This window comes from Oryzias melastigma, linkage group LG15 (assembly GCF_002922805.2).
Source record: "Oryzias melastigma strain HK-1 linkage group LG15, ASM292280v2, whole genome shotgun sequence".
In the NCBI taxonomy this organism is placed as follows: domain Eukaryota; kingdom Metazoa; phylum Chordata; class Actinopteri; order Beloniformes; family Adrianichthyidae; genus Oryzias; species Oryzias melastigma.
Window position 1 is genome coordinate 21,551,553 of NC_050526.1, and position 25,341 is coordinate 21,576,893.

Consider the following 25,341-nt stretch of genomic DNA (forward strand, 5'->3'; position numbering starts at 1 on the left):
ACAGATTATATATTTTTTACATATATCATAATTTTTAACACATGATATAAGCATTGCAATTCACACATATATATTGTTCTGCTTTATTTTTCCCTAAAATTAAATAGATATTTTATAAAGAATGCTTTTAGACAGAAAACTAGAGCACGAGCGCCCTCTTTTGAATGTTGTTCCATGTTTTTTTCCACAACTTCTGTCAGCTTTTGGTCTCATTTTTAAAAAATAAAAAAAGATTATTTTATTATTATTATTCTTTTAGACGATACATTATTTTGAGTTTTTATGAATAACATTTTGTATTTAGGCACGGAAAATGGTCAATTTCAAGGCGGGCCGTCTTTTCTATTTCAGCCAATCGTGTGCTGCGTTTCGTTGACGCCCAGGGATTTCCAGCATTTCAAATCCGACGCCATAAACCCCGCCCCTAACTTGTGACTGTCCATGCTGCTTTCAATTGCAGTAAAATAGCTCAGTTTTTTTCTAATTTATTTTAACTACGTTTTTTAAGCCTTGCATGTCTACTTTATTAGAAGAAAAAAAATGTATAACTCGTACAATTGAATCAATATTTGGATAAAATTCGCTTTGAACTTCAAATAGTTGCCTTTTTTATACCACATTCTCATTCCTCTCTGAAAATTCTAGTTGTACGATTTTTCCCTGAAAGCGTCGCCCATCCACCTGGCTGCTGTGATATTGAGAGGTCATACATTTTCAAAAAACGAAGAAATCATAGTGAGTAATTTTTGTTCTTACTTTCTTATTTTCACGAACTACTTTTACAAAAAGAACCCGGATAATTCTCCGCGTGCTAAATCTCGATATCTGTCTTCCATCGCTGTTAGAATATTTTAGCATGCACACTAGCTGACTTGGAAGCAGTTAGCCCAATGTTTGTTTTGATCAAGCTCTGTTGTTCTTCATTTATTCTGATATTTGATTCTGCACTGACATTATATTTTCTCATTTTTATTGGAAAAAAGTGTAATTTCGGTTTCTTTATCACGAGTGTTCAATTGGTTCGGCTGTTTTTCTTGCTAGCTTGAATGCTACATTGTAGGGGATCTAGCAGCATGTCGTGACAGACCCAACACCATCTGTCTCCGAGTTTCACTGGAAATATTAAATCATTTCTGTGGGCCTTTGATACTTTAATGTTTTACTTTGAACGTGTTGCAGCCTTTAAATAAAGAATAAAGTATGAACCATAGTTATCTTCTTCCAATTGTCATTGAAGGCAGCATCCCAGCTCTGTACATAAAGCTGTTTCCTTGCCAGGGGGTTAATTGTTCTGCATTTTACGCTGCATAAACACGTCTGACTTCATTGTTGACATTGTAAAGTATTTGCAAAGGTATAAAATAAGCTAATTCAGGTGTTTGTTTGAGCAGAGTCCCTTTGAAATCGTGTGAGAGAGGTACAGGCAGCAAATGTTTACTAAAGCTGGTCACAGTTTGGCAGATAATGTCCTCCAATACCAAAATTCATAGATATGGCATTCAATAACATGACTACAGAAGCAATGCTGCTTGTATGTTTAGATTCTTGCTCCTCCATGTAGATTCTATTGAAATAGAAAGTAAAAAGTGGTCAGGTGGATTTGGTTTATCGTTAATATTAAAACATTTCTCCTCCCTTCAGAGAGGCTTTCTTGTATTCTGAAATATAGTAATATATCTGAATTTGGCTGCTCACAAAAAAACATATTTATAGTTGTCATGGATCACCTCTGTGTCATGTGACATGTACAGTGCTCAAGTTACACATCAGTGGTAGAGAAGGTAAAAGTTCCAGGCTTTAAAGTTGGTACCTTGTTAGTTAGGAAGTTGGTTTATACTTATTATTTGTCATTATTTATTTGTAACTGTGAGCATTCTCAATTTTAGTAGACCCCCTTAGAGATTAATAGAGTATTTTTGAATTTGACAGAATAATCTTTAAGCTATTTTTTTTAGCAAAAAAGTGGACTTCTAAGATAGCACGATTTTTTAGTGAAATTTTAAGCAAAATTGTATTAACCATTTCTAAAATGGAATAAAATCTTTAAATGGGACGGCCCTTCAAGCTTTAGAGAAAATTAGTTTGCTGTTTGATGGTGATTATAGATTTTTTATGGTGACTATTGGTTGTGCAGGCTGACTTCTGTTACAGCTCACAATGTTTTCCTTTATCTTGAAGTCACAGCCACAATGTTTCATGAAATCACAACCTGGTATCTGTTCTGAGAAAGAAAAAAAGGTTAAACTGGCAGCACATGTTTTTATTTTTCTGCAAATGTTCCCAAATAGCCTTTTCAGCTTGGGATTATCATACATGTCAGCCATAAGTTTCTTTTATATTTAGGGTCATGGGGTGTGTATGTGACAATGGATGGGGGCTAAATTTCTGTACCTCTGTTCTGTTAACAGTAAAGTGCTTTGGGTTGCTTAAAGTTGAGAAAAACTTTTTATAAATAAAGTTTTATTTGATTGTGCTGAGTCAACGGTCCACACCTCTTTATCTCTGTGTAGAGGTTGCAGTTATTGTGGTTTTTGGTCTTTTTTTTTCTTAATTAACTTATATATATATATATATATATATATATATATATATATATATATATATATATATGTTTTTTTAACAGACCCTAGAAACAAAAACATTTCCAAAGACTGTCTGTGATTTCATAATATTGAATATTTTCAGATTAAAGGAATGCTTTATTTATACCAATTTTTAAACATAATTTCATCTTTCTCTTTCTTTAATTTGCAGTTCTAGTTGACATTTTTGCTATTAGAAAAGGTCAGAATGTCTTCAGATCTTTCGCTCAACATAAACATCAAGGAACCAAGATGGGACCAAGGCACATTCATGGGGCGTGCCCAGCACTTCTTCATGGTCACCGACCCCAGAAATGTTCTGCTGTCCTCTGAAACTCTGGAAGAAGCCCGAGTGATCGTAGAGAACTACAGGTGAGGCCAGGTGAAGAGATTTCCTCAGAGAAATCGGATTGTAAAGGTTTTTCTAGAAGACATTTCACCGCTCGCCTGAGTAGCTTCTTGAGTTTGAACTGCTGGGAAGGAAGTTGAGATTATTTAAGTGCCGACTTCCAATCTCCCAAGGAGGAAGTTGAGCTTCCCCACCAGCTGTTGGACTAAAAATGATTCTCAAATGAGGAGCGAAACTTCTTCAAGATCAGGAGTCTGCAAGCTGAGGCTCCAGAGCTCTTCAGCTTTGAAAAAAATATGAATAAATATTTTGTTTTATTTTGATTAATTCCTATGAGTTATTTAAATTTTGTCATTTATGTATAGATTTTTAAAATGCCCGATTACTTAGCAAAGTCGTGATTTAAACTACTGTTCATCCATGCATACATACTGTTAGAAAATGCCATGTTTGATTTGGCTTTTGTTGCATTTATAAGTCGAGTAAATCTTTTGCTGCAGGAGGATTACACTTGACACAGTGTATTTTATTTTGAAAGGAACTTGCATGTGCTGCTCATAAAAGTTAAAGAAGTAAAAGTAACTATTTTTAGAACATTTTTCCCCTTCAATTATTGTAAAAAGCTACATGTTATAAATGAATTACTTTACAAAAACGCTCACAAAAAAAAAAAATAAGTGTGTTAATATGAACATTAAATTGAGCTTTGTGGCTCTTGCTTAGTTTTGATCAGTAAGAAACTGGAGCAAATGACTCTTCTAGTGTTAAAGGATGCAGACTCCAGTTCTAGATTAACTTTGTGGCTCTGAAAAAAAGAAATCCTGTAGTATTAAGATGTCTTGAATGAAGAAAAATACACATTACTGGAGTTGTGATGCCTTCATTTGTACAATTTTGCAATAAACAGTCCATTTCACAAATCAAACGAGTGCATTTGTGGCTTATTCTTCATATTTTCTTCATGTTTTTTTTTTTTTTTTAGATCTGGGGTTGTGAAGCCTGGCTTAACAGAGGATGAGCTCTGGAGAGCCAAGTACGTTTACGACTCCGCCTTTCACCCAGACACCGGAGAGAAGATGTTTGTGATTGGCCGGATGTCTGCTCAGGTGCCAATGAACATGACCATCACAGGCTGCATGCTTACCTTCTACAGGTACAGGAGTCCTTCAAATACTAGATTTCATGTAAACCTATAACACCGAAAGGGCATCACATTTATTAGGGATTTTGCACATCCTGTGCATAAAAATAGAACATTTAATCCCTGCACTGTGGAAATCCTCTTAAAAAAATCACCATTACTGCTGAATACTGACGACTCCCAGCATGATGACGTTAATATAGATACAGTAGATCACATGTGTCGAAGTCAAGGCCCATTTTTGACAAAATATATTTTTATGGAGGGTAAAATATTGAAAGTTATTTAAGGTTTTAGTTGATTTATTCTGGAATAATATTCCTGCCTTTTCTTATTATTCACAATTATGTTAAAAATTTACGGTTTTAAAGTTTTAAAAGTTGTCCTGCTAAATTTTTTGACTTTTTTTGGCAATTACTACGATTTTTTTAGGCTATATTTTGGCTACATGCTAGCTGTTTTGGCTAGTTAAGTTTTTTTTCTGTTTTTTTAGGATATTTTGAAGTTTAGCTAATTTTGCAGCTACACGCTGTTTTGGCTAATCTAAGTGTTTTTAGTTTTTTGTAGTTTTTTTTCTTGCTAATTTGGCATCTAGCTAATATTTTATCTAGCTATCAGCTTCAGCGTTTTTAGCTATCAATTTCAGCATCAGCGGCCAAATTAAGCTTACAGCATTCACACTAGCATTATTGCAGGTAATGCTACATATCTAGTTCATAATTATGTTTAAAAGTTATGATTTTAAAGTTTTAAAAATGTACTTTTAGAGTGTTCAATAAATGTTTATCCTGTTCGGCCCGCGACCTAAGGTGTGATTTGGATTTTGGCCTCTGTGCGATTGAGTTTGACACCCCTGCTGTAGATTTATTAAAAACCAAAAAAAGGTTATTCTATTATCCATCAATAAATCTTATTTGATAAGGTTTTGACATAACGTATTAACTTTTATTTATTTTTGTAGGATTTGTGTGTGCTAATCTTTTTTTCTATATGCTCAGCAAAAGTAAGACAAAGAAACTAAAAAGTCAGCAGTTGACTAATTCAGAATGTGCCAAATTCTTGACTTTTAAAGTTAACCTATATTAGGTTGTTTTTATGAGTGAATAAATAATACATTTCTGAAGTACATGACTTATACTTTTAAATTTAGACTTTATTTTACATTTAACTGTTTGCAGTGTTGCTAATTAGTACAAAAATACAGCTTTTCCAACACTTTGTTTCCTCTTTTCTTTACAGGACGACTCCCGCGGTTGTTTTCTGGCAGTGGGTTAACCAGTCTTTCAATGCCGTAGTCAACTATACCAACCGCAGTGGCGATGCCCCCATGACGCTGAAGTAGGAGGACTTCTCATTTCTCTTCCCTCTTGCTTGTTCCTCCTCTTCTCCAAACAAAGTGGTGTTAGGAGGGAGGCCGTGGGAGATTCGGTGCTCTCCCTCACAGCGCTATTGTGTTACCCTGATAAGCACGTTCAGCCGTGTGGCGCCGTGACCTCGTGCTGACATCCGCCTGCAGACTCCTGCATGATGTCAAGCTCAAATTTATTTGCACCTAGAATTAAGCCTCCTAATATAGTGTTTTCTTCAGAAAAGATTCACACTTGTGATAAAGTGGAGGATTAAGTCATATAAAATCTCATTTTTAGCACATTTCTTTTAACTTAACCCTTATTGGAAGTCAGTTTCTAATATTTTACATCCTTTTTATTGTTTTTATTTCTTATAAAGATTTTCGTTACAAAACATAAAGAAATAAAATAAATGATAAGAGTGAAAAATCAGCATTTTGTGTTTCTTCACAGTCAGCTGGGTGCTGCCTATGTTAGTGCAACTTCTGGAGCTGTCGTCACCGCCCTGGGATTGAAGTCTCTGGCCACGGTAAGATATTTTCTTCCCAAAATGAAGCACATCCTGTTACCTGGATGAAACTTAATTGAGACGTTCTTTTGTTGCAGCGCCTCCCTCCAATCGTTAGCAGGTTTGTCCCTTTTGCTGCTGTTGCTGCTGCAAACTGTATCAACATTCCCTTCATGAGGCAGAGGTAAGATGTTGATTTAATTCGTGAAACTTTATGACTTTTTACAATAGAATTGACTTGTTTTACATAATTCTATTTGCTTCTTTCTGGTCAGGGAGTTGAAGTACGGGATCCCTGTGATGGATGAAAATGGGAACCGGTTAGGGGAGTCTCCCAATGCTGCCAAACAAGCCATAGCGCAGGTGGTGGTGTCGAGGATTGGAATGGCAGTTCCTGCTATGGGTAATGTCAGCTATTAAATCTTTAAAATCAGGTTTTCCGATCACTTTTAAGGCCTCAGGCGAATTAGTAGGGGGTTAATGCCAGATGAGGTACACATTATCTGAAATTAAAGACCAATATGGAAGCCTGAACCGTCCTCCACATGTTTTCAATCATGTTTTTGTACTTAATTCTTGCTTTTTTTTTGTTGCTTAAATAGCTTTTGATAAAAAGTGGACTATTTGATATACGTGGTGCGACACTTTTACATGTTAACAGCTTCACAGCTTTTGACTGCAGCGGCAAACAAAAGCGATAAAGCATCCGTTCATAGAGAAAGTTCACCTTTTAGCGCTTGTTTTTGTCCAAATGATGAAGCAAAAGTTTGTTTCAAAAAAACAAAGTCTAAATTGTTCGATTCCTCCTTAGAATCTTTTCTATCTTTCTGCTCTGCTGCGTCCCAAATGATCAAATTAACCAAACGGGTTAAAGTAAACTAAAAATCACCTCTCTTTTCTGCTGTCTTGTTGTTGTGATAAACTGTGGAATAAAGTATGACAACTTTTTTTTTTCCATTTGTTTAAAAAATGTTAAATATTGGATTGCTTAGGCCAGTGCCGTAATATTGACATTCTGGATTTGTGACCAGAACTTTATTTTTAATCCACACCATGCAGCCAATCAGAATCAAGTATTTACCTGGATCATTGTATGACGCATGTCACTCTATGTTCCAAGTTTCTGTTGTTCCTGTCTTCTGCAATTTTTTTCTTCAGTGTATTGGGATTTTTTTTCGACCACTTCTTAGTCAGCTGATGCCATTTCTCCATGCAGGGGCATGGAGAGAAGAGGGAGCGCTCCTTTCGCAGGGGGGGCGGGTAGCGCTTAAAAAAAAGTCGGTGAAAACTTAAAACTTTGAGTATGTGGGGGAACAATGTATTCACCCAGACCATGGTATAAAACCCTTCTAATGAGGCATGTAGTGCTTCCATAAATATGAAACGATTCACATTATGTTCTGGGTCAAAGTGACCCATTTTGACATATAAAAATTCAAAATTCCACTTTGAAACTTCTCTTACTTGACTTAAATTTAATCAACAAAAAAAAATAGTTCAGTTACTCTTTAAATTGAGACTAACATCTATACTGTTCCTCAGAAATAAACATTACAGGAGAGTTATGGATGCTCCACATAAGTTTAAGTTAAATGGATCCTTTCAGAATAAAAGCAGAAGATAGGGAAAAATAACAAACTTGATTTTATCTGATAGACTAAAACTGAAACCTCTTCATTCATTCACTGGTGTTCAAAATAACAATTGGTTGTTCTGGTACCATGAAAAATAAATTCTGCTTTTAAGATTTAAATTTCCCTTTTGTCACACTTTGTTGGCCGTAAAGCAGAAGTTCCTTCCTAACTTTTTGTAAATTTCCTTTCAGCCATCCCACCAGTTATCATGAACGCCCTGGAGAAAAGAGCTTTTCTGAAGGTAACTTCATGTAGACATGTGACATTCTTCTTGCCTTAAAACAAGCACAATTGTTCATTCATCGTCTAGATGTTACTCTGACAGTCATCTGAGGGCGGATAACACTAACAGAAACTCCCTTTTCTCCCTTTTTCAGCGATTCCCAATTCTAAACGCTCCCGTTCAGGTTGGCCTCGTCGGTTTGTGGTACGTGAAGTACTTTTTCCTAATCTCCAACAAGAGTTTTCTTGTAATTAAATGAATGGAAAGTCTCAACATTTCCTCCTGAACTCCTATTTCCAGCCTGGTGTTTGCAACTCCTCTGTGCTGCGCCCTGTTCCCTCAGAAGAGGTACCAGCTCCTCCTCACGTAGGAAGAAGTTAGTTTGTTCTTGTCAGCATCTGATTAACATTCCTCCGTCTCTTTGAAGCTCCATGAGTGTGAGCGGGCTGGAGGCGGATCTGCAGGAGCGGATACGACAGTCAAGTCCTCAAACCACCACCGTCTACTTCAACAAGGGCCTGTAGAGGAGGGCAGCACTAACCATGTAACACGTTTCTGAGCACAAAAAGGAGGACACAATGAAATGCTAGAGAATCTCAATGATTTCTTTTTTTTTAAGGTTTTTGTTTATGAGAAAATTAATTAGTTATAAAAATACCTCCTGAAGGGAGAAAAACAATATTTTTTTTGTCTTCCAAAGATCAAAACTATATACAGTATTCAGCTGCAGCTATCAATGCTGTTTAGTTAAATTATATTTTATAAAATATACACAGTAAAAAACAAGTATCCCACAAAAGCACAATGACATCCATGTAGTTTGAATTAGGCTTTTAACTGGTTCTAAAGGTGATCGACAGGTTGATCAGTAGGGATGGAACGATTCAGTCAATTCGATTCACAGTTTAAAGTCACAATTTCGATTTTTTTTTTATAACACAATGTAATTAAAGGTATTTTAAGGCCAAATTTGTTTTCTTTTTGCCCCTTACATCAAACTGTTTTCCTACTAACAGGATTTAAATACAAATAAACAATTATACATAATATTGAAATAATCACAAATCCTTTCACTCGGTTCATGTTGTGCTCCACGTGTGACTCGCAGTTTGTAGAGAAAAAAAGACAGAGAGGTAAGAAAGAAAAGTCAGAAGGGAAACTGTTCTGAATCTGCGTCGTCACCCACGACTGTTGTCGATAAAGAGCAACAAATCTCGGATTTGCTTGAATTTGCGTTAATATTCGCAAAATCCTGGAGGGACTGACTTATGTGAAACTTTTAAATCCTGCGCGAATTTCCCAGGAGGGGAGTGCAGTTGAAGAGCACGCGGCCCCTCCGATTTTTTTAATTTTTGGCACCCATGGACACGTTAATGAGTTTGAATATTTTTTTACCGATTCACAAAAAATTGTTACATCCTTAGTGATCAGACATATAAATCAATTCATCATGGAGTTAATTTTAGTTAATTTTTGTGACATCATCTGTTTATTTTCTTATGAAAACATGCAGCTGTAGTTGCAGAAACACAAAGAATTTTGAAGAACTTTCACTTCTCTGGCATCTATTTCAGCTCCTTCTGTTACAGTGATGCAACCACATATAGTAGGAGTTTTTATTTTTTTATTTTATCCAGCTTTAATGGCAAACAGAAACCTCTCATACTGAAGTTAGAAAAATACCCATAACTACAACTTGTTTAAATAAATATTTTAGAACTCTTTTAATAATAATGTTTACTCTGCCTCAGACTAAAGCATGCAGATAAGCACATGCTTTTTAAAATCACTTTTTTTCTAAATATAATATGTTCTGCAAGAATATCCTTTTTTTTAGAATGGCACAAGTCTTTAGACAGCCAATCGATATTACACAATTTGGAATAAAATGAAGTTAGAGGTGCTAGGAAGCGATTCACGATTAATGTACTTGTACACACAGTATGTATAGTATCTCCTCATTGCTTCTGATTATTCGCCTGCAGTTTTGTGCTTTGCTTGTTGTCCATCGGTGCAGCTTCTCACTCCTGCTCTCCTTTAAGTGTTCTTACGCCCCTCTGACATTCCTAACACACGGCAATGAGGAGCGCGTTACAACCAACAGCTTGTAGAAATACTATTTAGTGAATATATATATATATATGGAAAAGGTCATCTGTTGCTAGAATTTTAGATATTTACTGTTCTGACTTGCGGGGAAGAATGTATTGCTTTTAAAACAAAGATGTTTTTATTAGCTAAATATAAGATTGTGGAATTATTAATAACAAATTGACACTATCAAAATACCCCAAATGAATGTTTAATTAGATTTAAAACTGTGTGCAGTGTTTGCTCGGTTGAAGTGAAGTCTGCAGGAGATTTTGAAGTTACTGATTGAAATAGAGGAATTTATCCCAGTGCTGTTGATCCTATTTATGTACACGTGTGTTTCTCTGAGATGTTTATAAATCCCGTGTATTTGACGGTTGTGTGTGTATGAAACTCTGCTGGTGTTACAGGAGCTCTGGATTGCTGCACATAAAGAGGTGATCTTTATGCTTTAGTGCTCCCGGTTAGAGGAGTGACTCTGATCTTGAAAGTAACAACTATTAGGCGGTTTTTGTGTTTTGAGACTTTTATCGACTGTACAGGTGATTGTGAGACGTCTGAATTTAAGTTATTTAGCACCCATTTATAGTAGAGTTTTGGTCAAGACTTTAAATTGCTGCACAGTTTCTTTTAAAGATATTTATGCAAGATTCTGCCAGATATATGATTGTGTGTGGATTTAGTGGTGTGATTCAAGGTTTTGTCACCAATAAATTGCAATAATATTGTTTTTTTTTCTGCTGCTTTCTACAAATGTGTCTTTATTTGTGAAGACAATACTTGTAAATGTTCTAATAACAATATACATAATGTAATCTTAGCGTTCTCTCATTGAAGGAAAATGAAGTCAACACTTTTCTCAGGCATTGTTGGGATTTTATGAGCTCTGAATTGACTTTTGGGATCTCTGGGTTGCTGGAGCCTATCCTTGTTAACATTGGCTGAACGTTGTGTATTTTAACTGAGCATTTTATTGGATTTTTGATTTTTTTAGCCCTTTTTGTGCTGCTCTAGAAGTTGTCAGGATTTGTTTTGGAATCTATTTTTTTAAGTAATCATTACATTTGAAGTTTATTGAACTTGCTCATCATGACTGCTACACAAAGATTTTTTTTTTTGGTCTTACCAAATAAATCTCTTTTTTTGGGGGGGTTTTGGTTCTTCTTTTGAAGTTTTCCCAAATGATTGAACAAACTAAAGATTTAATGCAGCATACAATCCCGTTTTCTTCATCTCAGCTCGTCTGTACTGTACCAACCATAGCACATCACTCCCACAGATCCAGCCAAAAATGAGTGAATTAAACTGAAGGTGGAAGAAGTTTTTTGTTTTTTTCTACAGCTTTAACATAGTCCTGAACTGTACCTATTCTGCATTTAGCTCCATACAATTCAATAAGGTTTCAAGTCACACAAAAGCAAAGTTATGACAGACAATCTTCCTGCAACACTCCATGAATGTTTGGTTTATTTTGTGTGTAAAACTCACATGTGTGTAGCCTTCTCAGTATTGGTGCACAATGTTTCTCCTGTTTGTATTGGTTTGAAAAGATGTTTTCTTGGTGTAAAATGTACTTTATTCAGAGCAACAGAATAAAACGTGTGAAGTCCAAACGTGTTTTGGACGATAATTCCAAAACTTTTGTTGAGTGTGTTTTTGTGGTTTAAATAGAATTCTAAAATTTCTTAGAGAAAATATAAAATACTAAACCAGGGATGTCAAACTTAATCGCACAAGGGACCAAAATGCAATAATGCTAGTGTGAATGCTGTAAGCTGAATTTGGCTGCTGAAGATGCTGAAATTGATAGCTAAAAATGCCGAAGCTGATATCCAGCTAAAATATTTGCTAAATGTCAAATTAACCTAAAAACAAACAAAAAACTAGCATGTAGCTGAAAAAAATGTTAAGCTTCAAAATAGCCTAAAAAACTGAAAAAAAAAACCAAATTAGCCAAAACAGCTAGCATATAGCTGAAATATTAGCTAACACCTTAAAAAAAATCTCAGTAAATGCCAAAAAGATAGCAGAATGCCAATTTTTAAAACTTTAAAACTGTGACTTTTTAACTTAATTTTGAATAATAAAAAGGCAGGAATATTATTCCAGAATAAATCAAATTAAAACTTACATAACTTTCAATATTTTACTCCTCATAAAAATATATTTTGTCAAAATAATACAAGAAAATCAGACATAGTGATCTTTATTTATTTATGAGTGGTCTTGTAATGAATCCATTTCTAATACAAACTATCTAATATACAAGAATCTGAATTTTTGTCTGCAAGCATCACGAACTCTTCTCATCGTGAGGACAGAAGCTGACACCTGTGCACGTGTCGGGGCATCGAACCCGCTCCTCTCACAGCTGAGTTTAGAGTCAGGTTGTCATTATGACACATACAGATTCAAACACTTCTGCCTTTCATCCCTGAGATAATTCAGCTGCCTGCGAAGCAAATGAAGCTTTAAACTGTTGCTAGCAAACAATCAAAATAAAATCTAGACATTTTTTTAAAGTAGTTTTTGAAATATTTCAAGATTAGGACTACCTGAATGAAAATGCTGCATTTAAACCCCTTAATGCCCCAAATCTAGCTCCATGCAGGGACGGGAACGTCATCCTGCAGTTCACACTTTAAACGCAACATCAAAATATTTAGACATTAGACACTATCATTTGTTCATAACCAGCTAAGCATGCTGACAAAAAGAATTCACAATCATCTTTCTCTAATCCTAACCAAACTTATTTTGCAGGGACAATTTTCTGTATAGCCTTCAGAACATCTGCCGTGTCCACTTTATCTCCAAACTGCTTTTCCTGGTGCTCCAGGAGGATTCCCTGCCAAAAGGAAAGGTGTTTATGAATGCCGCAGTGCTTTATCAGAGGCTGATCCAAATCTGAGTGTTTGATAAACTACCTGCTCTCCTGCTCCGATGACATACACGCCTCCGAGGATGAAACCCTCTCCGTTCATGTTACCCTGATAACCAGACTTCCACGCCCTGATGAAGTTCTGCCACACTCCAATTCTAATGAAGCCCAGGCCTCCCATCCTCCTCTGCAGCGGACCGTAGAAACGTTTCTGCCCAAACCAGAACAAATAGATGAGCATTAAAGAAATGATGCTTTACTTTTAGTTTGAAGTTAAAACATACTCAATAAAACTGTTCAATCTAACATAAACATACAACATCAATCCAATTAGTCTATTTGATTTGTTAAATACAGTATTTTCCAGATAAAGTCGCTTTTTTTCCATAGTGTAGCCAGGCGTGCGACTTGTTTTTTTTTAAACATAAATGAGCTTATATATTCATTATTTTTTCCACTAGCGATAGTTTCCGCTAACAACCACTAGAGGGTGCTGTATTTTCTTCTGACAGTGCCAGAAGAAGAAGTGTCGTCAAAAACAAACATGGAGGAGAATCTGATTGTTTTCCTCTTAAATTTTGATATTTTTCTCATTTATGTCGAAGCATTATTATTCTTGTTTTTATTTTTTTTCCACGGCAAATATAAAAGTGCGACTTATGCTCCAGAGCGACTCCTCCTTCTTAATTAGACGTTTTTTGCTCCTGCGACTTATAATCCAGAAAATATGGAACTTCAAGCAGAAGGTTTTAACATGTTTGTAAACATGTAAAATAACCTTTAATCGTAGTTAAGCGGTCGTTTGCGATACACGTATGAGATTAAAGTACCAAGTTATTGCGCAGACCTAATAAATAGTGTATAAAACCATTTGCCAACAACCTCTTCATCAATATAGATGTCCCCGGCGAAGTGCGGTCGGAAGTCCTGGATCTCTGAGCCGAGGTTCTCTTTCACCACGGCGACCAGAGGGACCCCGAGCTCTTCCAGCTGGGGCTTCAGAGAGGAGAGCTCAGAGGCCTCCTGCAGCACAAAAATACAACCGTCAGGGACTGAGACGCTGGAAGGTAAATATTAAAATACCAGAATCACGCCACCTCTCTGCACAAAAATCATCCAGGACGCCGTACAGCCATGACCACAGCTCCGTTCTTGTCCCACAGACTCTTAGCTTTGATGACCTTGTTGTCTGTGGAGAAAACACAAGCACCAAATTAAGTCTAATCTTTGACAATACAAATTTAGACTAGAGGATGATTAAATATATGTACACGTCTGTTGTTAATTATTCAGTAAGAATGCTCTTCGAGAACAATTTGAAAAGCTGCGGCGTGCCACTCACGGTCGAGGGTGCAGCGCAGGTCGGCCTCTTCAAGAAACCCCAGGGATGCGTTGGCGGCTTTTGGAAGACAAAGGTCGGTGTTGGCCAAGAAGATTCCAGCCAGGGCCGCCCCCACAGCTCCCAGCCCCAGAGACCACATCCCCATCGCAGAGAGATCGCCGTCCAACCCGGACACCAGCGACGACACTGCAGCGACCGGCAGAGAGAGGCAAGAAGTGAAAAACACTTTTTTTTTGTTTAGAAATACAGATTTATTTCACAGTATTTACGATAAGGCTGTTAACACATTTAGAATGAATGTAAAGCCATTGAAATTTCTATTTATTTCTAATTTTGTGTACAAAAATGGTTAGGAAGCACAGATACGTGGAATATTTCACTGGTAGATAAAACTATTTTTATACCAATAGAAGGATTTTTATTTCTGTTTTGTTTTTAAAGCTCATTTTCTGTTATTAAAAAGACAAAAACAGAACACATTTTTGATTTTGCACTCAGGTTACATTGATATTACAGGTCTTTAAACCACAGTTGAACTAAAATTGCTTCAACTTTTGCTTAAATCTATTTCACAGCTTTTTTCTGCAGAAATCTACCACTCTAATAAGCTGCTTTTATTGGTTTTAAATGATATTTTTAAGGCAAACACAATAGTACAATAGAGCAAACACACCTTCCCTTCATTTACAATAGATCTTATATAAGGATATTGAATATCCCCATGTTTGTGCCTTTATCAGAACACGTGATACTTTCCTGGTTCTCCTTAAAATATGTGCATATTTGTATTCATCCACATCTAATAATTTCCCTAAATCTATGCATAATTGCACAGTGAAAGCCGCATATTATGCTTAATTGGTTGTCAGTTGTGCTGCAGGCTGTTTCTTGGTTTTCTGTGGAAATGTTCTCTCTGAGGTTCACGCCACAAACACACCCCACAGATCTGCATCTGTGGAACGTCTCCATCACCCATCAGCTGTTCCTGTTTCAAGCTTTTACTTAAAGACAATCATCTACCTGAAAGTATTTTATTTTACAACTTAAATTGAAAATTTCTACTTCAAAAGTTCCTCCACACCAGTTTTGGAGCTCCAACAAATATGATCTAGGGCTGGAAAGTGAAAACTTTCAATGTATCAGCAAACAACTCCAAGAAAAAAAATCCTCCTTTTCTGATGAACTTGTATTAAGACACTGAAGAACATGGATCTACACCAGGAGGTTCAAATGAGTCACAACTCTGGCTTTTGAACTATGCAACCAGGAGGGATCCTCTCCACATTTTACAAACCAGAAGAAAGACTTCCAAAAACAACGTTAGGAGGCAGAAAGGAGACACCGCGATGCTTCCATTGTTGCAGAAACAAAGTCTTAGGAGGAGCGGAACTCCGGCATAGAAATTCAGACCCGTCAGACGTGAAAAAACTGAATAGAGAAATCACCAAAGAATGGGAAGAGCTTCGGGACACAAATGCTAAATTTGGTGGAATTAAAATAAAAATATGTAGCAGAAGTTGCAATGACATAGTGGATACATGCATGCAAATCGACCCAAAAAATGAGTCATAAACCACAACAAAATAAGCATGTCAATTCAAAATGCACATTTAGGAAAAATACATTTCTAAAGCTTTCATAAATTCAATTAAAGTATTTTTTTTAAAGAGGATTCAAGTTAAAACATCTAATTTATCCAAAAAAGATACAACAAAACACAATTACAGAAAAGGTACAATTGGAAAAAAAAGATTTAACTCCTAGTTTTCTGGTAGTTCTTCCCCATAATGAAGAAAACCGTTTTTGCTTTACATATAGATCAATTTGGGTACACTTTTTTTTTAACAGCAAAACTACAACAGGTAAAACATATTATCAGAACAAGTCGAATCTCTTTGAGGCATGGAGACCAACAAGACTCAGCATGCATGTTTTGGTGAAGTTTAGGGGCGGTGCGTATCGCTGTGTGAGTGCATGATATCGGCACTCGCACAGGAACATGAAAATAAAACGCAGATATATGCAAAACTTTAGACTCATTTTCAGATAGAATTTTATTTAATTGCATAAATACTAGACTTTTTGATGTTAAACTGATACATTTGTATTTTAAACTGAAAGTTGTTTAAGAAAATACTCAAAAACAGAAAGAAAATGCATGACAAGGGTTGCAGATCATTTAATTTTACATTTTGAGACACTAAATATTTACCTAAAAGTTTGACAAAAAAATGTAAAATGTATTTGAAATATTTATAAAAACCTCCTTGGGATCACTAAAGAAAAAAGTTGATAAAAAACAAAAGAGACTTCAGAAATAAAACAGCTATCTGTGTGCAGTATGATCTTGCCTGGAGTGATCTTGTTTGGATCGGGACCGGCTTTGGCTTCACTTTGGTGAAAGAGAGCCGTCTGGCACTGAAAGTGGGGTCTGGCCGGAGTGGAGAGCAGGCTGCTCCCCAGAGGGAGCGCCGAACAGCGCAGGGGCATTCTCCACCTCAAAGCGACCCAACATCTGTTCACAGCTTGCATGATGAACGCTACACTACACAAACCCTCAAGATTTCACTGGAAGACACAAACACAACTATGGCATCAAAGTAACAGGGTTCACCTCAACTCCCAAAACATCCAACCGGTTGATTTTTTTTATCCTTTGCTAATTAAAGAGAACTGTTAAACCAGTTGGACAAGTAGTATTAACAATTACAAAAGATATTTATTTCCCACACTTTCTACTGCAGAGAAAATGTCCAACTCGTACATGCACAAAAAGAAAAAAGCACAAAAAGACAGATGATTTTGCTCTCTAACGCATGAAAGATGAACCTCCACACATGCATTAACAATAAAACACAAGCATGCATACAAAAAAGAGGGATAATCTGTCCTCTCGGACTAAAAAAAGGGCAAATTAAGAATGCCACATACTCACTTATCTTAGTTGGGAGGCAAATAATAACTCTGGTCTCTCCTGCTCAACCACCCAAATGCTTTCAAGACTTCTTTGCTTCAGAAGTCAAGTAAAAAAAAACAAAAAAAAGTTGAGGAGCAGCCAATAGTCGTCTACAAAAAAAAGACGACTTCCTGAATACATTTGCACACAGTAGCACGTAGTCTAGCCTTTACCCAATGAGCTGTTATTAGTTATCAGGTAGTTAAAATCAAAATAAAAGTGTCAATTTAGAACATTTTACATATATTTAAGTCAGAATCATTCAATTTAAACCTCTTAAGCAGTTTTTGTTACTTAACAATTCCTAGTGTAAATACTTTTAGTTTTTTTTTCCTTTATAATATAAAAAGTACATATTTAAGACTATTTAAAAAAAAAAAGATTAAAAATCTAACATTTATTTTACGCTCAAATGTCTTTTTAGATTGAGGTTTTAGGGAACAAAAAAAACATAATTCTTCCTTTTCTTGGCTTCCTTCTATTATTTAACATCTAAATTAAATGTTGGTGATATTACCAATAAATAAATACATTTTACAAAAACTAAAGTGAACACTGGCAGCTTTATTAAATTTGAGTAATATTGTCTAATGCAACATGAATAATTCACAACTGCAAGTTTTAAAATGCATTTTCTTTTATTTATTGCGTAATTTGTATTTGCATTTATGTAATATAGGCAGCTGTCATAAAAAATAAATATTGTGACCTTGGTTTTCACGTTGTGTAACTATTTAATTTTCTATCAAAAGTCTGGATAACATCAAACAGTTTTTTGATAAAGACATACAAATATTTGAATTTTGTTCACGGTTGTCGAGCGGAATAAAGTTTCTGTACTTTGAATCCTGATCCGTCCTGGAGCAAATTAGCATAGCAACAATTTCACACTACGAGTCTCGCGCGTCTGAATGACAACCATCAACGTTGGCAAAAACAAACGTAGCTATGTAAAAGATAAAACTGTTGCTCAAATGTCACGCATTTTCATGTCTTGGAGAAACTACTCACCAGAATAATCTTGAGATCGCTCAGGTGTATCGAAAGCGATTTTTGCGCAGGCGTACTAATCCACTCACAACGCAGGAAAAGTAATCGAGCAAGATCGGCTGGAGTCGATGAGAAACCTTTCACAGCCATTGATTGGCTCATAAGCATTGAAAGAAAGGCATCTTGTTGCCGAATTTATTGTTGTATACTTGGTACGTGTATATTTTTTTCCTGTTTGGTTATACATTTAATTGGATGTATTTATTTGTTTGTTTCTGAGATTAATCCTAACAAACAGGTGCTAACATTTTTTCCTAAAAAAGTAAATAAATAAACCATTGTGTTTGTAACATGTGAAAACGTCGTTTAAAGTTATATAACGCTTTTTATTTTTCAGTAACCGAGTAAACCTCTTTATCATTACTGAATGTTAAACGCGCTCCATTACAGTACATTTATTAGAAAAACCAAAAACACGATTTCACTCAAAAGGAGAACGTGGGTGGAGTCATTGAGATAAGCGGTTTTGATTGGCTAAGAGCAGCGTCATGTTTCACGGTGACCAATCACAAGCTAGAGGGCAGGCAATTTCACAGAAACCGGCAGAAAGAAACTGAATCCGGATCAGGCCGACAGAAAGAAGTCATTTTCCAGAGATATGAACATAACTTCAAACCATTGAGGTCAAAGGCAGAAACGTGCATGAAGAGTGAACATTATGTCCAGAAACAAAGGTTTTATCTACATTAGGAAAATAAAAATGCACAAAATTGTCTGAGATTTTTAGTTTGATCTAATAACACTGAAGAGTTAAACGCACTTTATGTTATTCAAATACTTAATTTTGATTCAGTGGCTTTTCAGTGCTTTCACTGTAAGTAATTTAGTTAACAACTCAGTCAGTTTTTGGATTAAGTAGTACTTTTTATAGTACATTTACCAACATTTAATAATATCTGATTTGATCTCACAGTAAAAGTAAATTGAACCCCTTTTCATCTCACTTTTCTCCTAAGCTTTTTAGTATAATTCATATATTTGTATTTAATACAATGTATACCAGCTAGCCTTAAGGGATCAGTTTTAAAACGGTTTATTGTTGCATTTCCAATTGTGAGTGCTTTTGTTACTTTTATCATGTTAACCTGCCTTGTGCTGGATTCTGTTTCATGACATTAAAGTAAAAAATAAAGTTTTTTTGTAAAGTTGAGACAAAAAACACATTTATCTCTGATTATTGTCCATCTTTTCCTTTATATGTTTTCTTATGTAGTTCCTGTAGAAATCCTCTAGGAAATATTCAAAATCTGAAATTTGTCATAAGAAGACTCCGACGAGTACTACCATCAAGGTTTAATTCTGTCATTTATGTTCTGCTACTTCCTGTATAACCTTTTTCAGGAGTAAAAACATTCCAAACCATTTTAATGATTCATTAAAATATTTTGTTTTTTTTATAGACTAAAAATGTGATGATAACATCTCTGCAGAAGGACTTTCCTACAGTTAGACCTCACAAAACGATCAGGATGATACATTTACATAAAAATCTGTAGTTTTTGCTGTTTTTAAAGAGCATAATCTTAATCTAATTCCTTCAACTCTTTGTTGCAATTAACCTTTTTTTTTAAGTTTTCTATTATCTGACAATAAACCCTGTTCTCAGTTTCTGGGTAAAACTAGTCCATCAATCCAAACAAAACTTTTCAGTTTTAGGTTGTCCAGTAAATATTTCTTGGCCCACAGCTTATCTGTCTGCAACCAAAAAAACTACGATCACAACCAGGATTACAATTACCTCGGTACAATCCAGATCATTTCATTTTATTGTTATAAATGGCCTGATGTTATCTTGCACTTATTTCTAACTTGTATAATTTTGACAAAATATATTTTTATGAAGAGTAAAATATTGAAAGTTAATTAAGTTATTCTGGAGTATTATTCCTGCCTGTTTTTATTCATAGTTATGCTATAAAGTTACCTTTTAAAAGCTTTAAAAATGTAGTTTTAGTGTGTTCAACAAATGTTTATTCTGTTCGGCCCGCGACCTTAGATGTGTTTTGGATTTTGGCCCCTTGTGCGATTGAGTTTGACACCCCTGATCTAAAAGAATGAATCAAACGGATTAAAATAAAAGCTCCAAATTGGAAGAAATATTTGCTCTGGGAAAAGTGACCTCAGAGTCATGACAAGTACGACCTCTGCAGGATGTGTTTGAAACAACAAGCACATTTCACACCATAATCATTCTTTTTCTTTTTGTCACTTCTTTGCTTTTTAAACCACATTAAGACCGACTTATGAGCATCTTAAAAAGGAATTGTCTACTAAATCAAACCAATACAACACTAAATACTGTGGTTGTAAATCCTCTAATTATGATTAAATGAATTTTCTGATCAGAAAACAAATGAAGGCTGTAAATTCTATTAAAATGTTATGTTTTAATCATCACATAGGTAAAGAGAAAGATGATTTTAGCATTTACTTTGATCAAGTTTATTAAAATGTTATTTAAGACTTCCTTTTGTCTATTTATGACTATTTTTACAACCACTAGGAATGAAGATAAGCTGTATCATTGATAGAAACAGTACAGGGGGTTCAAAGTGTGTGAGGCGTGTGTTAATGGGTGACACGGGAGTACAGTTAATCGCTTGTTGAAAATGTTTTGCTTTTATGTGTTTTGCATAACTCGTCTGTGAAGACTTTTGTGCATAAAAATGGACGGAAGCATCTCAGAAAACTGTATCTTGGGACGCTCGTTTACTCCTGTGATCTGCTGACTCACTTTCTGTTTCCTCATCCAGATGCTCTGATGTGGCTGTGACTGATGCTACTCATCAGGAGGAAAATGAGGCTTGTGATCCAGGTCAGTTGTCCTGCTGCTGCTTTCTGTTTGACAAATACTGTTATTGTAAGGACTGTGCAGGACCGACAACCAATCACAGGTGGCGGTTTGCTCCCCACCTCTTGTGGAGAGTTGCTCCTCGCCGTCATTGGCCAACGTGCTGTGTTGTTATTGTGTAAGTGAAGTAAAGTTGTGAAGGAAGGTAAATAAAGTTTGATAGTATTTAGTGTTTTTTCATTTGAAAAACAAAATGTTTTTTTTTTATATTTTTAGTTTATTTTGCGTTAAATTGGATTCAACACAGAAACCAAGCAAAGCTGTAAATGTTTTTTGAAAATACAAAGTAAAGCTGATAAGAGCAGATATTGATAGGCCTGTAGTAAGCTTGTTTATCTCCCGTTTATTGACAAGTAGCTTCTTATATAAGGAGCTGTACACACCTGCACACAATAAAACTTCACGTCTGGTGAGAGTCAACGTCTCGCTCCAGATGAAACTGGTTGGAGGCCAGTTGAGGCCACGGTATGGAGAAACGAGCAGCGGGATGAAAACCGCGCGTCCTTGAACCCGAGGAAAGACAAACAGGTGTTAACAGCCCCTGAGGCGGAGAGGCTGCCTTTATCTATTCCTGTTCTGTCAAGTTTGAGTCTGACTCACTCGAATGTGGCCCCTGACCCAGCACTTATTCAATCTTCATTTTTCTGTAAAAAAAAGCTTAGATTTTTTTATTTTTATTTTTTAATCTTACAGTTAGAAACAAGAGCAACTTCCTGCACATGCTTCATCTCTTTTAGGGTCACGTGGGTCTGCTGAGAGCACATCCCAGCTGTCACTGGGTGAAAGGCAGCATACACCCTGTACAGGCTGTCATTATCAGAATCCCACACTTCTTTGGAGAACATTCACACATGGAGAAAAAGTCTCTAAGCATCCCTGTGTTACTAGTGTTTATCAACCTTTCAAAATAAAAGCGGATGGATGAGTTGAGATTAAAATATTCAGTGACGTATTTACTGTAAGTTGAATTTGTTGTTTTTTTTTTACTTATCTTATCTCTGTCTCAGATTGTGTTATTAAATTTAACAACTGTTATGAAATTGTGTTACTATGGTCCCTTAATAATTCAATATTTAGAAGCCACAAAATGTCTTACTATTAAAATTAGAATTTTAAAACTAATTTTCACTTTTTTAAATATTTTTTTTCACAAAAGCATGAGTCAATCAAATCTGTTTGAGTTAATTATTGATAGATTGCTGCTGGTTTATTGGGTTATTTGTAAAACAAAGTGAGTTGTACAAATACGGTGGCAAACTCTGCATAATTCTCATTAATACATGAATTTATATCAAATTTATAAGAAAAAATAAATGTACAATATGCAGATTTTTATTTTTTATGCTGGATAAAATACAATTTTAAATGCAATTTTATGATAATTGACTGATAAATTAAAGGATGATTTAAAGAAAATAAAACTTCCATTTTGTCTGAAAACTTTTCGTTTAATCTTGTGTTGTAATTCAAAGAGCAGTCCCTCTACGTCTGTCCTCTACGAGTGTTGTTTCATTTGGTCAAAACAGACGCACCATCCAAAGGTCGACCGCACTGCTTTTTTTGGGATCGGGCAGGAATTTCATGCCTTCTCTAGTTTTATCAAGTTCAGTTTGTGACCATAAACAGCCGGAGAACTCTGACCCCTTTCCTTCCTGTACGCTACTGTGCTTTTTCTTGTTTGTCAGTGCTGTCGCACACCTGGAGAAGCCAAAAACTCAGTTGGAACAGATGGAAAAATATACTTTTTATACGTTTTGTTGTTTACTTTTAATGTGCAAGTATAAATAAAGAATTAAGTGAAGTGGGACCAAACCATTTAAGTGATATCAAAAAGACTTGGTCTTACTCAGATAATACTTTAAATCCAATCATTTTCTGTACAAATATTTAATTTGTTTGCACTCGATTGTTTTAAGTTACTATAAAACAGCTCATATACATTTGACAAAAAAATTAAGTAAAAGTTTTAATTAGTAAATAATTAAATAAGTAATTAAATATTATTTCATATGCAGCTTTTTGTACTTTTAAATAAGTATTTCAAAGTGTTTCATTCCTTTTTGTCTGTCATAAAAACCAGTTTACAAAATGTTGCTCCAATATTCTACTATAAATATAAATTATGTACTCAAGTCTCCTTTCACAAACTCAACACAAACACAAAAACAGATCTGCTTATAGTTCATAAAAAAATAATACTGTCAGCATGTACTGTAGTACTTTGGTGGGGTTTCATTTTAAACAAGCTGTTGCTTCATGCTTCCTCTGCAGAGCTGCAGAGCATGGAGGACAGCGAGGCACCTGAAATATCGGCGAAACACATCTTTGTTATTTGATCTTCTCGCAGGAAATGGCTCGATATGTTCAAGTCCGAAGAGCCTGAGGCTGGGACTTAGATGGAAAACAGCGTTTTGACAAGAGATGACTGGCTGCTTCAAATTGAATTACCAGCACTTAGTGAGAACAACTAACTTAAACAATATACGTCTTTTCTGAAGAACTCTTTCTATATATTTCGTTCTTTTTTATGGGTTTTCTTGTTTTTTCTTTTGTAAAGTTTATGAAGTTGTACGTTTTATTTCTCATAATGAATATTATTTTGCTTTTTGCTATTTCTGTCTGGTTACTCGGTAACATAAACTTTAAATAAATGTATTCCCTCATCCTAATTGAAGGGAGACTTTCTGAAGAACAACCCCCAAACTTGAAGTTTTTATAGCAATACATGTATTTCAATATATGAACATTAAACAAATGTATCGGCTATAAAACATGATAATAAAACTTAAAATACTTGTTGAACAAAAGATGAATGAACATTTTCTGTTGTATTATGAATATTTGAAAAATGTATAACTATCACATCTCAAGCCTACCAAAGAAATATTCATAATTTTGCTTTGCTGGGAACTTTTTAGCACAAAAAAACAACAATTTTTTACCACTTTATTATTGCAAAGATGCTTATTTTAATGTTTTACATTTTTGTTTTAGTTTCTCTTCTACGGAGCCCCTAAAGGGACAATAAAATGTGAACATAATGAAGTAAAAAAAATGTTATCTAAAACTTGAAGTTAAAAAAAGTCAGTTATTATCTGATGCACACCATAGTAACAAGAAACAAAAATTCTTGAATTTTTAGAAAGAAGAAAAAATCAGTTACTATTTGGTGCGCACCAAATAGTAAAAAAAATTTAAAAAATGTCATCAATTTTTAGAAAAACATTTTTTTCACTTGAATTTTTAGAAACTAAAAAAGTCCCAGTTATATCTGTTGCGCACCAGTTACCATCTGGTACGTACCAAATAGTAACCAGGAAAATGTACATAAATTTTTAGGAACATTTCTTTTACTTGAATTTTTAGGGAAAAAAACTCAGAAATATCTGGTGCACACCAGTTATTATTTGGTGTGTATCAGTTGCTATCTGTTGTGCACCAAATATTAACCAGAATTTTTTATTTTTTTTATTTCAAGAAAACAATCTCAGTTATATCTGTTGGGAACCAGCTACTATTTGGTGCTGTCTGATGTGCACCAGTTACTATCAGGTTTTTACCAAATAGAAACCAGAAAAAGAAAAAGACATCAATTTTTAGAAAAAAAAAATTTTTTACTTGAAAATTGAAAAAAAAATCTTAATTTTTTTAAATTTATTTTTTGCTTGAATTTATAGAAAAAAAGAAAAAACTCTCAGTCATATCTGATGTGCACCATTTACTATCTGATGAGGACCAGTTAATATTTGATGCACACTAGTTACTATTTGGTTTGTACCAAATAGTAACCAGAAAAAAATGTCACCAATTTTTAGACAAAATTTTTTTTAGTTGAAAATTGAAAAAAAATCTATTTTTTTTTTTTATTTTTTTTTTGCTTGAATTTTTAGAAAAAACTCTCAGTTATATCTGCTGTGCACCATTTACCATCTGATGAGCACCAGTTAATATTTAATGCACACTAGTTACTATCTGATTTGTACCAAATAGTAACCAGAAAAAAATGTCACCAATTTTTAGAAAAAAATTGTTTTACTTGAATTTATAGGGGGAAAAATCTCAGTTATATCTGGTGTGCACCTGCTACTTTTTGATGCACACCAGTTACTATCTGGTGCCCACCAATTAGTATCCAGGAAAAAAAAATCACTTCAATCTAACTTTCTTTTACTTCAATGTCCCTTTATGGGTTCAGTTCTCTTAAATTTCATCTGAACACAAACAAATGTGGCTTGTGTGACGTAAACAGAAAAGATGACATCACCTCTGCCATTGACAACAACAACTTTTTTTGCTCCGAGTCTGCAGGCTGCCACCACTGTCAACCCAGCACCGTCCCACCGCTTTGATGGGAGGGGAGGGATCCCCCCTTACTTAAAATCTT

The 25,341-nt window shown here is 35.0% G+C and overlaps 2 protein-coding genes and 1 long non-coding RNA gene across 8 annotated transcripts; 2 read left to right on the forward strand and 1 right to left on the reverse strand.

Annotated features, from left to right (window-relative positions):
- The first annotated feature begins 496 nt into the window (after positions 1-496).
- sfxn3 (sideroflexin 3) lies at positions 497-8,798 on the forward strand. Its single transcript, XM_024297696.2, has 11 exons — positions 497-735; positions 2,755-2,954; positions 3,914-4,084; positions 5,312-5,410; positions 5,875-5,950; positions 6,028-6,113; positions 6,205-6,332; positions 7,755-7,804; positions 7,941-7,990; positions 8,087-8,134; positions 8,214-8,798. Exons 2-11 carry the CDS (start codon positions 2,791-2,793, stop codon positions 8,308-8,310), a joined length of 969 nt encoding a protein of 322 aa, XP_024153464.1. The 5' UTR covers positions 497-735; positions 2,755-2,790; the 3' UTR covers positions 8,311-8,798.
- A 3,269-nt stretch (positions 8,799-12,067) lies between these two features.
- On the reverse strand, positions 12,068-18,204 carry selenou1a (selenoprotein U 1a). Of its 4 annotated transcripts, XM_024297841.2 has the most exons (8): positions 18,068-18,167; positions 17,036-17,110; positions 16,452-16,668; positions 14,101-14,286; positions 13,856-13,947; positions 13,641-13,781; positions 12,805-12,969; positions 12,068-12,725 (listed from the first exon to the last, which is right to left on the reverse strand). In XM_024297841.2, the coding sequence occupies exons 3-8, from the start codon at positions 16,630-16,632 to the stop codon at positions 12,630-12,632; spliced, it is 861 nt and encodes a 286-aa protein (XP_024153609.1). In that variant the 5' UTR covers positions 16,633-16,668; positions 17,036-17,110; positions 18,068-18,167; the 3' UTR covers positions 12,068-12,629. The 4 variants fall into 4 exon arrangements, with proteins under 4 accessions (XP_024153609.1, XP_024153610.1, XP_024153611.1 ...); XM_024297842.1 differs by lacking the exon at positions 17,036-17,110 and having other exon boundaries at positions 18,068-18,195; XM_024297843.2 differs by lacking the exon at positions 16,452-16,668 and having other exon boundaries at positions 18,068-18,162.
- LOC112162161 lies at positions 17,919-23,945 on the forward strand. Of its 3 annotated transcripts, none has more exons than XR_002922019.2 (3): positions 17,919-17,982; positions 20,860-20,921; positions 23,305-23,945. It is a non-coding gene; the product is annotated as an uncharacterized LOC112162161 (long non-coding RNA). The 3 variants fall into 3 exon arrangements; XR_002922018.2 differs by lacking the exon at positions 17,919-17,982 and adding an exon at positions 18,128-18,258; XR_004949211.1 differs by lacking the exons at positions 17,919-17,982; positions 23,305-23,945 and adding exons at positions 18,128-18,258; positions 21,695-21,909.
- The last annotated feature ends 1,396 nt before the right edge of the window (positions 23,946-25,341 follow it).